This window comes from Thamnophis sirtalis, unplaced genomic scaffold (genome assembly GCF_051295495.1).
Source record: "Thamnophis sirtalis isolate CommonGarterSnake01/CBP01778 unplaced genomic scaffold, rThaSir2_p1.2 scaffold_8, whole genome shotgun sequence".
Lineage (NCBI taxonomy): Eukaryota > Metazoa > Chordata > Lepidosauria > Squamata > Natricidae > Thamnophis > Thamnophis sirtalis.
Window position 1 is genome coordinate 69,667,760 of NW_028261388.1, and position 16,871 is coordinate 69,684,630.

A 16,871-nucleotide genomic window follows, 5' to 3' on the forward strand; every position below is an offset into this window, starting at 1 on the left:
CTTTACACATTCTGTGGGCCATAGATATTTTCATTATTTGGATGAATTCAAATGAATTCTGTTTATTATCCACATATTCCAAGAGTGTATCTGAAACACCACCAATATTCAGATACAGTATTACACAAGGTACACATTCATCATAGTACTCAAATTAAAATGCTGATGTCAGTTCACAAATAGTCCAAGTAGCAAACTCGACATTAGTGTATATGCTTATATCGGGCCACATAAGTCTTTCAAAAGAAATGAACTAACTGAATTAAAATGTACTGGCAAAAAGCCAAAATGCTGAACTGTCCTCTCAGTAACAGATATTGCTTAGACTAATTTATCATCATCTACTTCGTATTTCTGGTTTTTCTTTTATGAAGCTGCAAATAGGTTTTGTTGAAAATATCCCTATTAAACCTAAATATCGGAAGATAGCACACAACTGCTAGATAGTGATTGGTGAATTGGTGATGAAATATTAGACAGGAGAATTTTAATGTGCATAATTTTTCTGAATCTATTTCTGAAACTTGTATCAGATTCAGTAATGAACCTCATGTTACATTGAAAATGCTTTGTTCCTATGTAAGTATGTATCTAATTGCTCTATATTCTTGCTCTGTAACATCTTTTTATGATGTTCAGAGTCTAATCATACTAAACCTTTTCTGAAGATTGCTAATCCTATGTGCTTTACTATGTTAACATCAAAAACATTTGTGTGGTTTAATTTCTCTATTTTTAAATTGATAGACCAAAGCATCTCTTTATGCCTTAATATAATATATACTCCATTTCAAATTTGTGCTATAGGAATTTGGTACTTAAGCAATAGCTTTGCTATTTGCAAAACTAAAGTTGTACTAAATGTTACCTAAAATTTAACTTGATATAAAAAAATCAACCTCTCTGTCTCTCTTCACAACCGCCCCTAAACATAGATTTGGAATGGAACTAAATATCCGATTACAAAAACAGCAGAGCAACAACATAGCTAGTAAATGGATTGTTAACTATGAGATACAAAGGAGTAATATCAATAATCCATGTTTAAATTCAAAAAGTTAATAAGATGTTGTTTAGTGATCAGAATTGGGACTGCAAAGAGGTTGCTAAGTGAAACTGCAACTTATGATTTTACTACAGTTTTCCTTTGCTTTACAGACCTACAAAGATCATAGATGCAAGGAATGGTCTTAAAGTTACATTTTCATTACTGTTATAACTGAGAATGGTCATTAAATGAGGACTACCTGTAAATGGAAGCTGGCATATTTTTCCTTAACAGTAATTATGAATTTTCCGCTACAGCTGGGTATTTTGAAGTTAACTGATACTAATGTGAAAGAGACACTCAAAATCACAGCACTGAAAAAGACTAATCACTAATACACAACCCCTTCTTGCATTAATCCAAATTAAACTACCCATAACAATTTCCAGTCTCTGAATACAGTGGTACTTTGGTACTCAACTGCTATGAAACTCAACCTTTTTGACCTATTTGACACAAAAATATTGTCCTGGTACTCATTGTTTGTTTGGGCCTCAATGCACAAGCTAGAACTGTGATGGCCAACCTATGGCACACAGGTGGCACGTGTAGCCATATTTTAGGGCACACAAGGTGTTGCCCTATGACAATTCCAGCGTGTATGCGCACGCTGGCCAAGTGATTTTTGGCCTTCCAGAGGGCCAGGGTAGCTGTTTTCACCCTCCCAGGCTTCAAGAAACCCTGTGGATGGTGAAAAATAGGCCCAACAGGCCTACCGGAAGTCCCAAGGCTTCGGTGAGGCCTGCGCGCATGCACGGGGAAGAAGCAGTGTGTGTTGTGTGCGCATGCACCAGGGGGGAAGGGCATTGCATTATGAGTGTGGACATGCACGCATGCGCTATCGCGCACGCACCCTTTTGGCACCCGAGCAGAAAAATGTTCGCCATCACTAAGCTAGAACTTCTTGGTGTCAGCTGTGTTGTGACTTGCTACATTATTTCTTATAGGAACATTTTTTTTGGTATTCATTCCAACGTCCTAGTATCAGTTAACAATGAATACCAAGGTACCACTGTATGTTGAGTGTCAGGAAGTATACTGGGTAATTTCTGGGTAATTCAGGCAATTCAGATTGTTCTAACTACATTAATGTTAGTAATTTATTAAGTTCAATGTACAGGTAGTCTACTTAACAACAATGCATTTAGTGACCATTCAAAGTTACAATGGCATTGGAAAAGGTGACTTATCAATGTTTTTCATACAGATCAATGCATCATCTATATGGTCATGTGATCAAAATTCAGATGCTTGGCAACTAGCACATAGATGGTTGCAATGTCTTGGGTTATGTGATTATCTTTTGCGACCTTCTGACAAGCAAAGATAATGGAGAAGCCAGATTTACTTCACAACCTATGTTACTAACTCAATGACTGCATTGATTTGCTTAACAACTGTTGTAAAAGGTCATAGGTCATAAAATGGGAGAAACTCACTTAACAAAAGTCTCACTCAGCAACCTAATTTTTTGGCTCAATTGTCATAAGTCAAGGATTACCTGTATATGTTTATACAAGTTTAATGCATTATTATTAATTTTAAATTGAAATTGAGTATTCAGGGCTTCTAGCCATTATTCCATTACCTGCCATGTAGAATGATAAAGAAATGCATTCTTTTGTGCAATGTTCTTACAGGAATTTGAAGATTGTCTCATCTCCCTTCTTCTTGTTTCATGTTTAAAATAGATATTTATGAAGTTTCTATTATTAATCAATAGTACATTTTAATAATAAAATGTCTTTAAAAACCTATCTGAGTCTTCATTTAACAGTGCCATTTTGTTTCAATCATTATTTTAAAGCTACTCTACCATTTTTATAAAGGATTGCAATACGAGCAGTAGTATAAATCTACCATTCAGTTAATCGTCTAGCTATGCAAAAACACTAATTTGGAAGCCATATGGTTATTTCTGTTTCCTTAAGTCATGTAAATATATAAGAGTTGTAAACAGCTCTCATTTCTCAAGCAGGCTGATTCAAATATTAGATATAGTAAGACAGTGTTATTGGGGTAAGTAGCGCTGGTCTCTTTTTTGCTCTGTAAAACTATATGTCATCATTGCATCTTTTTGCTAAGAATAAATTATAGATTTCACTTGAAGAAGGCAAAGGATTGGATAAGTAAATAGCTAAAGCAGATCACAAGAGGATTAACATTTATCAGAGAAAGTCTCCAGGAAGTAGAGAATCAAAGAACCATGAAAATGTTTCACTTCTCATCCAGAAAACTTCACTTGATTAACAAGATCGATCAGTGATCACCTTGAACATAATGCAGTCATTATCAGAAGTTAGCATAGGTTTTGTCATGAAGTCTTGACAGATCAATCTCACCTCATTTTTTAAATTTTCCTGCTAGATTGCAGGAATGCTGGAGATATAAAATACCATGATTTCAATGCAACATTGACAATTACATCATAACCTTTTGATTAAAAAAGTGATCTAAAGTGAGCTGGATGATATGACAAACAAATTAATACTGTGTTTCCCCCAAAATACGACCTACTCCAAAAGTAAGTCCTAGCTTGATTTGTACACATGCACCCAACATAAAACCTACCCCCAAAATAAGCCCTAATTAAGACCCCATATCATTTTTATGCATATTTTCCACCTCCAAGGTGTATAAATTTGAATGCTTATTGGATATAAGTACAAGATGTTTAGTACTCAGAGACATGGCCAAGGTAAGGAAGAGTGAAACCCAACCACTGAACAAGATGCATAAGTTGAAATGGCAAGACTGGGTCAAGAAATATCTGAAGACAGATTTGTCAAAGGTTTTATGGATTGATGAGATGAGCATTCCGGAAACCGAAAGAGCAGCCGGCTGGCGCACAGGTGCACACCAGGAAGATGATATTCTGGTTTCCTGTGCATGCATGCACACTGGCTAACTAGTTTCCACGCACGCATGGCCACCAGAAGCCGGAAGAGCAGGTGTCCTGTGTGCATGCACGCGCTGGAAACGGGAAGACAAAATTTTATTAAATTGAACGATTTAAAACATGTTTTTAAACAAGAACATCATATTCTTCCAGTTGAAAAAGATTTTTGGGAAGATGGGTAGCCATATGCATATCAATTTAATGTATGCTAGAGGTGTTGTGAATTAAATCTTCAAAATTTGTAGTGGAACAAAAAATGATCCAGAAATATAATTTTAATTATGGTGGTTACATTTTCAGATAATCACCTTGCATTTATTAGTTGTTGTAGCCCTATTAAGAATCTTTTATGTGTTGTTTATATATGCTTTTCAATATCTTTTTACTTTAGTGGTGAATTAAATTTCAGGATGAAATGTTAAGTTTTAAATTCTTACTGTACTATTATAGCTCTTTAATTTTTAAAAAAAATATTTGAGTAAGTCTTAAATCCTGGATGCTGCCTGGACAAGTCCATGAAATTGGTTTTTATTGTTTTCTTCAGGGAACTGAGAGAGAGGATGAATAGCCTATCACGCAGCTGGCTTTGTGCCTAAAGCTGGATTAGAACTCACTATCTCCTGGTTTCCAGCTTGGTGCCTTTAACCATTACACCATAGTGGTTTTCAAGTCTGGGTATTGATAGTCTCGTGAAAACAAACTTTTTCCAGTTTGTTGCTATAATATATTTAACTACTTGACAAAAACTGTCTTGAATAGCCAGAAACCTTATACAGTGAAACTCAATAACTTTACTATGCATTAAAATTACTTCTGCCATTTTATATGTTTTGCTGCAGGAGCCAATATACCAATATACAAAAAACTCTGAACTTTTTTTGGTCATTTACAGGACTGTATCTGTAAATGTTGAATAAAATTGATTGTTTTGTTTTCTTCTCCCTTCATACTTTTGTAGGTTTATCCTTCATCCCAAAGAAGTAATTCACAACCAGCTCTTAGAAAAACAAAAAATAGCAGAAGAAAAAATCAAGGAATTGGAGGTATGTTTGAAATATCTAAAATGATTGTATGTATGTATATGTATCAATGTATGTATTTTGCATTCTTTATATCAGTGATGGCGAACCTTTTCAGCACCAAGTGCCCAAACTGGAACATGTGTGCATGTTTTTGACTGGAGTGCCAAAAATCCGAAGACAAGCTATCTGGTGCGTGCATGCATGCTTGTTTTTTGGCTGTTTTTCGGGCCATTTTCAGAACATTTTTCAGGCCTGGAAAATGGCCCAAAACCAGCCTGAAAACAGCCCTAAAAAGGCTACCAAACAGCCCGGAAAACAGCCATTATTGGGGCTGTTTTCAGGTCGTGAAGACCAGCTGGCTGGCAGGCATGAGGAGCAGCTGGCGATGGCACACGTGCCCACAGAGAAGGTTCTGTGTGCCACTTCTGGCATGCGTGCCATAGGTTTGCCATCACAGTTCTATATGGTTTATCTGCATGAAGTGCCTTTGCAGAATGGAAGTTTCAGTATGGGACAGCTAGTAGTATTTCTTGTTTTACAATTGTGTCTAGAAATTCCCTGTGAAGCCTGAGAAAACACAGAATATAAAAGCATAATTGGTCTGCGGTTAAAAAGAAAGAGGTTTGCTTGTCAGAAGATTGCAAAAGCTGAACACTGCAACCGTCATAAATATGAATTGTTACTAAGTATCTGAATTTTCATCACATAACCATAGGGATGCTGCAATGGTCATAAATTTGAAAAACGGTCATAAGTCACTTTTTTCAGTGGTATTGTAACTTTGAACGATCATTAAATGAACTGTGGTAAGTCGAGGACTACCTGTATATAGTCCTCAACTTACATCAGTTCATTTAATGACTATTCATGTACTTTGATGTAAAATAAATATCCATCTTTTTCATAGCTAAAAGTAAATAGTTTGATTGAATTAGTATAGGACAGTGGTGGAAAACCTTTTTTGCCGTGGGTGTGAAAAGCATGTGCGCTATTGTGCGTGTGCCTACCCCATAATTAAATGCGTGCTGTGCCCCTGCGCATGCACGCATGACACCGCTGCCCGTGCATCTGTGTATGGCTTTCTTGGAACCTGGGGAGGGCAAAAATTGCCTCCGCCGCCACTCTGGAGCCCGGAAATGGCCCTTTTTCTGACTTCCAGTGGGCCCTGTAGGTCCGTTTTTTGCCCTCCGCAGGCTCCAGAATCTTTCTAGTAGCCTGGGGAGGGTGGAAACGGCGTCCTCCACACACACACACACACACACACACACAGACACACACACACGAGGATGTCCAGAGGCCAGAAACAGCCCGTTTTCTGACTTCCAGTGGGCCCGTTCGTTTTTCACCCTCCCCAGGCTCCAGAGGCTTTCTAGGATCCTGGGGAGGGCAAAAAACGGCCCAACACGCAAACCAGAAGTTCAGGAAAGGACTTCTGGGTTCTCATTGGGCCATTTTTCTCCTCAGGAGGCTTCTCTGAAGCCCCTGGAGGGCAAAAAACAGCCGGAAAGTCCATTCCCAAACCGGAAGTCCATTCCCAAACTTTCGGTTTGCACATTGAATGGTTTTTTGCCCTCTGGAGGCTTCAGAAAAACCTCCAGAGGGTGAAAGGTGGCTGAAAATCAAGGCTGAAAATCAGCTGGCGCATGCGTGCTGGACCTGACAGGGCAACACCCCACGTGCCCTCAGAAATGGCTCCGTGTGCCACCAGTTCGCCATCATGAGTATAGGAACTTTCCCTCCCTCCCCACTGTGGTGTTTTAGTACAAATGTTACATTGCTAATTCTGGAAGTGCCCAATGCTATCTTGAGTTTCCTAGCTCCTTCTCTCCCCCCCACTCAAAAAAAAGATCTGATCTATTGTAGGCTTTATGGGGATGCTGACTTCATTTTCCAGCAGGACCTGGCACCTGCCCACATTGCCAAAAGCACCAAAACCTGGTTCAATGACTGTGGATTACTGTGTTTGATTGGCCAGCAAACTTGCCTGACTTGAACCCCATAGAGAGTCTATGGGGCATTGCCAAAAGAAAGATGAGAGACCTGAGACCGAACATGTCAGGCCTCTATTGAAGCATCCTGGTCTTCCATAACACCTCAGCAGTGCCACAGACTGATAGCTTCCATGCAACGCCTCATTGAGGTAGTAATTGCTGCAAAAGGGGCCCAAATCAAGTACTGAGTACATATGCATGCTTATACTTTTCAGAGATCCGATATTGTTCTATGTACAATCCTTGTTTTATTGATCACATGTAATATTCTAATTTTCTGAGATGGTGGATTTGGGGTTTTCATGAGTTGTAAGCCATAATCATCACAATTATGACAAATCACGGTTTGAACTATCTTGCTTTGCATATAATGAGTTTATCTCATATTTTAGTTTCACCTTTTAAGTTGCATTACTGAAATAAATGAACTTTTGCACAATATTCTATTTTTTTCAAGTTTCACCTCTAATTTTGATGTAGTCTATAGGAAATTTTGCAAGTCAAACTGACATGTGCAGTTTACAGTGAGTTGTGAAAGTCAGAAATTGTTCCTGGGCATCTCTAAACCTCTTTGGTAAACCCCTGTGAGATTACAAAAATATTGACTTGGCTTTTGTTTGCTAAATTGTTCTTTACTGAAATAAGCCCTGTCCCAAATGCTATTAGTTGTACCATTGCATTATGCAAATTTATTATTTGTAAATCCACTTCTTAGTGTTGTAGTCTTGATCACTAGAAAACCAGCCAATGATCTTTGAATTTTTAACATGCAAATCATAAGCATCATGATTAAAATGCTAAAGGGAAAGAGGTTTGTTTTGAGCAGCCTGAAAAGTAGTAGTTGTTAGAAGAAAAATTTTAAAATTTCATTTTAATAAACATAATTGACAAGTAAGCAAAATATAATTTGAAGAAAGTGTCATCTAATTTTATTTTGTATTTAAATGTTACATTTCAGGAAAAACAAAGTGGAATGCTCTAAGGATATGGAAGGAAGTGATTAGGGCTGTGTGTTTTTATTGTTAGTGGTAGATAATTCTCTGTTCTGTACTATTCTGAGCTTGTTTAGTTGCTGGGTGTTGTCAGACTAGGTAGCTAAAAATAACAAACAGTAGGAGGTTGCTATGAGATGGCTGTAACTTGCTGGATTGATTTTGCAATGTGAAGGAGGTTCAACCTCTTTGACATTTGTGATAAATGGTTTTCCTGTTTTTTTTAATCCTTTTATGTTTGAGAGTCTCATTATTATTTATGCTTCTTATGTACAGAAGTGATAACGCTAAGAGTTGTTTTACTCTTTAATCAGAATTCTTGCACTATGAAACAATAGGAAAGATCTCATTCTTTCTATGCTGCTTTGAAACTGTTTTTGCCATGATATTTCCAGCCTATGAATATAATTAATAGTATTTAATCGTTTTATTCTAGATTTAAATTTGCTTTACCGTAAGACAGGCAACCCATTTTACTAAATGATCTGAAGTAATAAAAGGTGTCACATATCCACATAATATCTTTGTTATTAGTTTTTCTCTGTTATGGCTATAATTTCAAGTAAAAGAAGAGCATGTATTATTGAGAACTGGTGGGTGAAGATAATTATTATACGCAGCAAAGTGAAATCACAGCTGCCAGATTTTTTATCTGCTGTTGGCCCTCATATACATTGAGTTCTTTCCAAGAATTTAGGATGTCATAATGTAAGTGTATTTGCAGAGCCAAGCAGTGTACACTTTTGAAATTGACAAATGGAAATTTTGTCCGCGTGTAGATATACTAAGTGCTGTCCAAGATTTTTTGGTATGGCACCCAGTGGGACCACCATAGCTGGTTTCTGTCATAAACTTTCAACTTTGATTTTCAGATCTTGATATTTTATGATTTTTCTCCAATTCTTTCTCTTCTATTATACTGTCAGTTAGTATCACTGCTATTGTTACCCTCATTTTCTTCTTTTGAGACATGATAGCAGTCTTCCAATATTTGAGGGGCTGTCACAGATGAGAGAGGGTCAACTTATTCTCCAAAGGACCTGAGGGCAGGACAAAAAGTAACAGATGGAAACTTATTAAGGAGACATGCAATCTAGAAATAAGGAAATGTTTTCTGACAGTGAGAATAATTAGTTAGTGGAATGGTTTGCCTCCAGAAATTGTGGGTGTTTCAACACTGGAGATTTTTAAGAAGTGATTGGGCAGCCATTTGTCCTGAATGGTATACTTGAGCAGGGGGTTGGTCCCAACTCTGTTATTCTGGTCTGTTAAATCTTGCATGTTATAATGTTACACAGGTGCGTACTTCTATTGTTCCCAGTGATTAAATGGAATTCTAAATCTTTTAATTTTATGGGTACTATTATCTAGTTTTCTAACTATTCACAATAAAGGGATGCCTATGAAACCAGTAGTGCTGTTTAGATCCTTATTCCCTATTTACTAATTTACAATTGTAAATTAAATTAAAATTATGCATTATTACACTTTTCTCCTTTTTAACTGGGGATTGTAGCAGTTGAACTCTAACATATCTGGTTATAGAATACCTGATGGTAGAAATTTACTTTCCAACTGAAATTATGTTCTCAAAACCCATGGTAGATAATTGCTTATTCTAACTAATATTTCCTTTTTCTCATCAACTACTGCACAAAACAGAAAAATCTTAGCAGATTATAAGTTTAGCCCTACCCACTCTTCTTGAACTGACTGAATAAGGCAGTTAGAACAGCTAAAGCTAACAAACCTCTGAATCATAATTGATAATCATGCCTCAAGTTTCAGGTGTGTGAATCATAAATTCCTGATTGATTCACACCTTGCTTTTTAATCTGGTTTACTCTGCTTATAATGATAAGAGGAAGAACATATTTTAAGTCCACAACAAGCAGAAAATATGTGGAAGAAGCTCAGATTCTCACCTCTAATTTACATGAATATAAAAAAAGGCGGAGGTACATCATAATCGGATTTACAACTTTCTGTTACTATAATCCAGGCCTGTCAAACTGGTGGCCCACGCATGCCATGGCCACCCCAGCTCTGCAAAGGCAAAAAACATCACAATATATCACAATATGGTCAGTGATGCTAATAGGTTTGACAACCCTGCTATAATCCAATCTGAAATAAAAGGACATTTTCCTTCCTGAGCAGTTGATTCCTGATCTGTCTACCCGGTGGGCTAACGAAATATAAGATGAGTGTACCAAAAAGATTAAGAGGAAGGGAGATGGGCAGTTGAGAAATATGAAATATAAATAAATAAGTTTTTTATTGATTCATGTTGGATCTTAATGCTTTGCCTTTCAGATGCATGATATATTTTAGAATTTAATTGTTCTATTCTTCAAGTTTTCATTAATTTTTTTCCAATCCCTTTCATGAGTAATTTAAATGGGAGACACAGCCAGGACTCTACTAGGGTGATGTCTCCCTCCCTCCCTCCCTCCCTCCCTCCCTCCCTCCCTCTCTCCCTCCCTCTGTGTGTGTGTGTGTGTGTGTGTGTACACACATATATTTTGTCTCTGGGTGTGTATTCAGAAGATTGAAGACTGATTTATACCAATTATTTATTAAATTTAAATCTTATCTTGGGGGAGAATGATGTTGGGGGAGAATGATGTTCCAAAGGGAGAATGCCACTCCAGAAAAGGCCCACCAGATGAAATTCCTTGGACGATAGAACCTGCAATATGCCCCTCTTTGCAGAACTGATATGATGGGTAAATATAACTGGGAAGAGTACCCCTAGTGCAGTGTAGGTCCTTTAAAAGGCATAGCCAGCACTTTGAATTGGACCCAGAACCAGAATACCAATCATTGCAGTTTATGGAGCAGAGATGTAATGTGCAGTTCTAGGAATACAAGTAACAGTCCATGCAGCTGCATTATGCACTAGCTGAATTTCCAGAGGTTAACTGTATTAGTAGTCTGTTCAGGTGAAGTTGCTGGTGCACAAAGCTCCATTTGTGGCAGCAGTGATCACATGTGAAGCTCCACTTGCACAAGCAGAGGAGCTTGAGCAGAGGGTGTTTGTGCTCACGCACGTTTGCCCATTTCTCCTGCGACCTGTTGGGCTGCGCCCGGGGGATGGAAACCCCTGTTTTAAAGGACACTGGGTGTGTCTGATCCACTTTCTAAAGAATATTTAAATGGGTAAAGTAAGAGGAAGGAACCAGTTATAAAGATTTAAAAATAAATGCAAAATGTTTCCTGGGATTTTGAAATAAGATAGCTGAAAAAGTATTAAAGGGAGAGCTAAATTTGGAATATTGCTTCACAAAGTATTTTTTGAATTAAATAAACAGATAACACATAACTCTGTGCTTGCTTTGGCAGCACATACACTAAAAATACATATCTCTGTGGGAAATAAGAATGTTTAAATTTGTTAAAAATGATTGGCTGATTACATAAAAATGAGATAAGTGAAAAAGAAGGGAAACATGAAGTTCTGAGAAGACCATGTGATAGCAGAACTATGGAAGGCTGAAAGTGTAAAGTCTTTAAGAATCCAAAGTGGCCTGCTGGTTTGGCGTCATGGCTCCTCTGGATAATTAGGGTGCATAGGGATTCCGGGATGTAGAGTTTGGTCCCCTTCCATGCGAGGTCATTCTTTTTGTTAAGATGTGTTGGTTGTTTCAGAACCAGGGGCAATTCAGTTTTGAGTCTCGTGGTTAGGTCACTTGCTGGTTGGTCTTGCCCAATGGTGAGTTGCAGGAAGTACGCTCCGGTACGGGCGTACCGGAGCCTGCCCAGAGCACTGGATACTGTTCCAGTATGGTGCTCCAGAGGGCCCACCTGCCTGCCCGCGCTCCTTACCTGTCCTTTAAAGCCTTTGGCGCTTACCCAGCCGAGCAGCTGCAGCGCTGCGAAGGCTTGAGGAGACGTTGCTGGAAGGAAAGACGCATGCGCGCACGCTGTGTGTATTCATATGTAGGATGCCGGGTCCCATTGCAACCGTATCGGTTGCAACATGATCCAGAACCCACCACTGGTCTTGCCAGTCATGGCTTTGCTGTCTGGTGGTCGCTTGGGCAGCTATTTGAGTAGAGGGAATTATGGCGTCCACCACTTGCTCCCATTTGCATTTGTACTGAGGCATGCGGGAGAGGGCATCAGCTAGAAAGTTCCTCCTCACTGGAATGTGCTTTATTATGAAGTCAAAACGGTTGAAGTATTGAGCCCATTGGTCTTATTTGGGTGATAGTTTCCGTGATTTTTGACCGTCCAGATTTTTGTGGTCAGTCCAGACTTTGAATGGTTTCTGCCCCCCTTCCAACAGGTGTCTCCAGGTTAGCAGTGCTCATCTCACCACGAAAGCCTCATTTTCCCATGCGGCCCATCGTCTTTCTGTCTGTGAGCTTGCGGGAGGTATAGTTTTTGGGGGGCTTTGAACTAAAAACGGAAAGAGCTAAAATGGCAATTTTTTTTAGACTAAACACTTGAAAAAGTGTTGTTTAAGAAAAATAAAGCAATTATGAAGAAAGATAACTGTAACAGCTGTAATGAAGGTCAGAGGTCACTTAATTGTTTTCTTTAACTATTGTTCTCTGCACATTTTATTTTTGTCTTTTATATACTCTTTTTTTTTTTTTAAAGTAAAAATTCTCCATAAAAAAGAATAGCTAAGCAAGTCAGTGTGCCATTCAAAATCGATTGGATTATTGGGACATATGAAGTAAATTAACATTTATTACAGAAGTTATTCCATTTGCCTTGGCTCTTTAAAAAAAGTTTCTATACTAATGGAAAAATATTGTATGTTGTGCCTGAAAACTTTTAGCTGTTTACTTATTGCATATTCAATATATTGAGCAGAAGATCCTCTGTTGGAACATAAGGAAGGGCCGAGGTGGCACAGTGGTTAAATGCAACACTGCAGGCTACTTCAGCTGACTGCAGTTCTGCAGTTCGGCTGTTCAAATCTCACCGGCTCAGGGTTGACTCAGCCTTCCATCCTTCCGAGGTGGGTAAAATGAGGACCTGGATTGTTGGGGGCAATATGCTGACTCTGTAAACTGCTTAGAGAGGGCTGAAAGCCCTATGAAGCGGTATATAAATCGAACTGCTATTGCTATTATGAATTAACATCTGAATTCCAAACACATGTTCTAGTTTTATTTAGTGTATACTGTTGTTTTTGTTATGTCTCATGTTGACAATGTTTTATGTTTTATAGTCCGCATAATGTGGCTCTGAGAGCTAATTTATGTCTGGATTAAAAAAAAAGACAATGGGTTCAAACATTAAGAAGGTAAAGCCCAGCTACTCTGTTTGTATGAGCTTCAGAGGGCCCACCTGCCTGCCCGCGCTCCTTACCTGTCCTTTAAAGCCTTTGGCGCTTACCCAGCCGAGCAGCTGCAGTGCCACGAAGGCTTGAGGAGGCGTTGGTGGAAGAAAAGACGTATTCAGTTCTGAAGCTTTGATTTAAAAATAGAAAAAAATATTTATCCTTGCAGAAGCCATGATATAAGGCAAACTACATTGTCATACATGAATTTGAGGTCAAATCATGTAGCCATTATTTGGAGAAGAACCTCCATTTTGAGGTCACAGTAGCTATGGTTTCATTAATAGACTGGACACATCTCTTGATAATCTGACATTGAGTGATTTTTGTTTACTTCCGTTTAAAATACTTAAAATAAAACCTTGATAGTGACAATAAAATAACAAGAAATTGTATAAATCCCACAGTAGTAAATGTGGCAGGCCTGAAATCCAAAAGGTAAAAGATGGCTTCCAGGCCTGACGGGCAGCCTCTCCTTAGAAGAGAAGTGTGTCCTGTAACAAGAGTAATGTAGGAGGTTTACAGTGTAGAACTAATCACCTCTCCACCCCCCCCGGGGGATTCTTTGGCTTGTCTGGATCCTTATCATGAAATTGCTTAACCAACCTATCAGCTTCTACATTCCAGTTTTTTACCCACGTATCCTCAGACAAGGGTATCCCTTCCAATGTACTAAATATTGCAACTGATCTCTATATAATCTAGAGTCTAATATCTTTTTCACTTCATTATGTGTCTGTCTCTGTAATACTATAGGAGGAGGGGTGGTTGGGTCTAAGGTCTCAGCCTAGAACCAAGCACAAGCTTCAGCAAGCTACAATGGAAAATCAGTGTGCGGCGGAAGCCAAAAAACCCAACACAATTTAAGTTGCATTAACAAAGGGATACAATCAATATCAAGTGAGGTACTAATACCACTATTAAGCCTTAGTAAGCCCACACCTAGAATAATGCATCTAGTTTTGGTTACCACATTATAAAAAAATTGTTGAGATAGAAAAAGTGTAGAGAAGAGCAATCAGGATGATTAGGGGACTGGAGACTAAAACGTATGAAGAATGGTTACCGGAACTGTGCATGGCTAGTCTAGTGAAGAGAAGGACCAGGGGAGACATGATAGCAATATTTGAGGGGCTGCCACAGAGAGGAAGGGGTCGAGCTATTTTCCAAGGAACCTGAAGGCCAGACCCAGAATAATAGATGGAAACTGATCAAGGAGAAATTCAGCATAGAAATAAGGAGAAATTTTCTGACAGTGAGAGCAATCAACCAATGGAACAGCTTGCCTTCCTAAGCTGTGGGAGCTTCATCACTGGAAGATTTCAAGAAGAGACTGCACTGCCATTTGTCAGAAATGGTGTAGGATCTCCTGCTTGGGCGGGGGGTTGGACTAGGTGATCTACAAGGTTCCTTCCAACTCTAATCTAAATTAGGGGTATGATAATGTAATAATGTTAAATTGATTGAAATAATAATGCAGTTAAATAAAGGAAACCAGTGGCAAAAAACACATCTGAATATCAGTGTTACTCCTTTAGGAACAACTGAATAGTAAACCTGGTGTACCAATTATCTCAGGACAAGTCTGCACAGTTCAGTAAAATGGGGACCTAGGCTAATTGCCACTCAGTTGGCAGATTTACAGTGCTTTAGTGAAAACTTTGATTCCAACTGCCTTGTCTTTAAATTTTCCTGGAAGACAGAAGATCCATTTAAGATCCATCACTGGATTTAACTGCCTTGACTGAGATACATTAGTGAAGCCACTGGACAAATAAATAATTTGGTCATATACAGTCTATCTAAGATTGCTTATTTATATGCCTTGTAACACAGACAACTTGGACAGAGTTTGGAGTATGAGAAAATGTGATTGGATTCTTCCCTGGTTTATTTTCATCTGATGTTTGTTAAATGTTCAGATCTTGGCCTGTCATATAGCCAGCCTTTCTCTGAAGAAGAACATGAAGCAGTTGGAGCATATGTATCAGTAGCTTTAAAGGGAGGGAAATACATAATAAAGAAAATATTACTGAGCATATTTGCTTTTTAATTTCTTATTCATTAACATGTATAAATTTGAGTTTGCAATAGCATACTTTGTGTGCTCCCTATTAACCTTTTAAGATAGTGCCATTTGAATTCAATTAAAATAACTTATGTAACAGATATTTATAGTTTTAATTTACATTGTGTAGATGTTGGATTTATTATTATCAATCTTTTGGTTAAGTTTTGATTTGAAAATAGATTATGCATTTTCTAAATATGTTAATTAAATTTCACAGTCTTTGTTTTTAAAAAGTCTAAAAAATGATTCCTTAGTTACTCTGGGACCAATGGGGCATTTAAAAAATCCTAAGGCTTACAGCAACTATAGCAGCTCAGTTGAGGCCACAGTAATCTCATGGCTCCTGTCTGATATCTCATTTTGGATACAAGTCGTTTTCTCCTTCTTGAGGCCAAGGAGAGACATTCTAATAAACTAGTATGCTGTCATAAGTCACAAGATCATTTTCCTGAAGCATGTCAGAGGAATGTAAAAAATGAGAAATGTTAACTTTAGAAATTTAGACATTCTAAGCCAGGTCTTTTTATTTGTTTATTTATTTTGAGGTAAAAGTCGCAAGACATTACATCAGAGGGCTTTATTCAAGGCAAGTGCATCATATCCAAGCATCTGGTTCCAACACTTCATGTATAAATGAATCTGTTTGTGATTATGTAACAGGCTAATCCAGTAAGAGCATCCTTAGAGATGCTGTCATCTAGCTATATAGGAAGCTTCTTGTCAGACCTGGCCCAGCTTGGTCTCTTAGGAAAAAAAGTCTTGACTCTTTGCAGTGAAAAGATTACTTTTACTAAAAGCCAAGTGGTTACAGTAAGCAAAGCCAGAATTAACAGTTTGCGCCCAAAGATTCCCTAGTTAACTTTCCCTTTTCTAGTCCATCTCCCGTTATCGCATTGTCCAGTCATATTTGAAGAAGATATTTTGGTAATTGTCCCTGTGAAGGTTAGCCAGATGCAGAGGTGTTACATTCCATTCCAAAGTCTGCAGCCTTGGGATTTCTCAGATGGCACGAAGATTGCTTTCAGTTTCCCCCATCCCCCCCCCCTTGTCCTTTCCTGCTGATTTCCTCCATGGCTTATGACAGACTGGCATCTAACGAAACAGAGGTGTGAATGAAGCATGACAGCTCTGACACTTGGGAAGCTTGTACTTCCAGACTTACAAGATTGTGTCGGCCCTCCTAGAGGTTCCCCTACCAAACAGACCTGTTGCTCAATCTGGGGTTCCTTCTAGATTCAGAATTCTTGTTCAAAGAGCAGGTGGCAGTTGTGGCTTGGAGACCTTTGCACTGCTTCATCTAGTGCTCCAGTTGTGCCCATTTCTGGATCGGAAGGCTCTGCTCAGCCACTCATGTCCTAGTCATCTGCAGATTGGACTCCCTGTAATGAGCTTTACATGCAATTGCCGTTGAAGAGTATCCAGAATCTTCAATTGGTACTAAACGTTGCAGAATGGGCAATTTCCAGAAGAGCACATAGCACATTTCTGATGTATGAACTGCATTGGCTGCAAGCCTGCTTCCAGGTCCAATTTAAGGTGCTGTTTTTAA

At 38.5% G+C, this 16,871-nt stretch overlaps 1 protein-coding gene across 1 annotated transcript in view; it reads left to right on the forward strand.

Moving 5' to 3' along the window:
- PFDN1 (prefoldin subunit 1) overlaps nt 1-16,871 on the forward strand; it is a 39,722-nt gene that overhangs the window by 15,633 nt on the left and 7,218 nt on the right. The window contains exon 3 of the mRNA XM_087721858.1: nt 4,906-4,990. Within this exon, the coding sequence (XP_087577984.1) occupies nt 4,906-4,990 (85 nt within the window). The remainder of the gene's footprint in view (nt 1-4,905; nt 4,991-16,871) is intronic.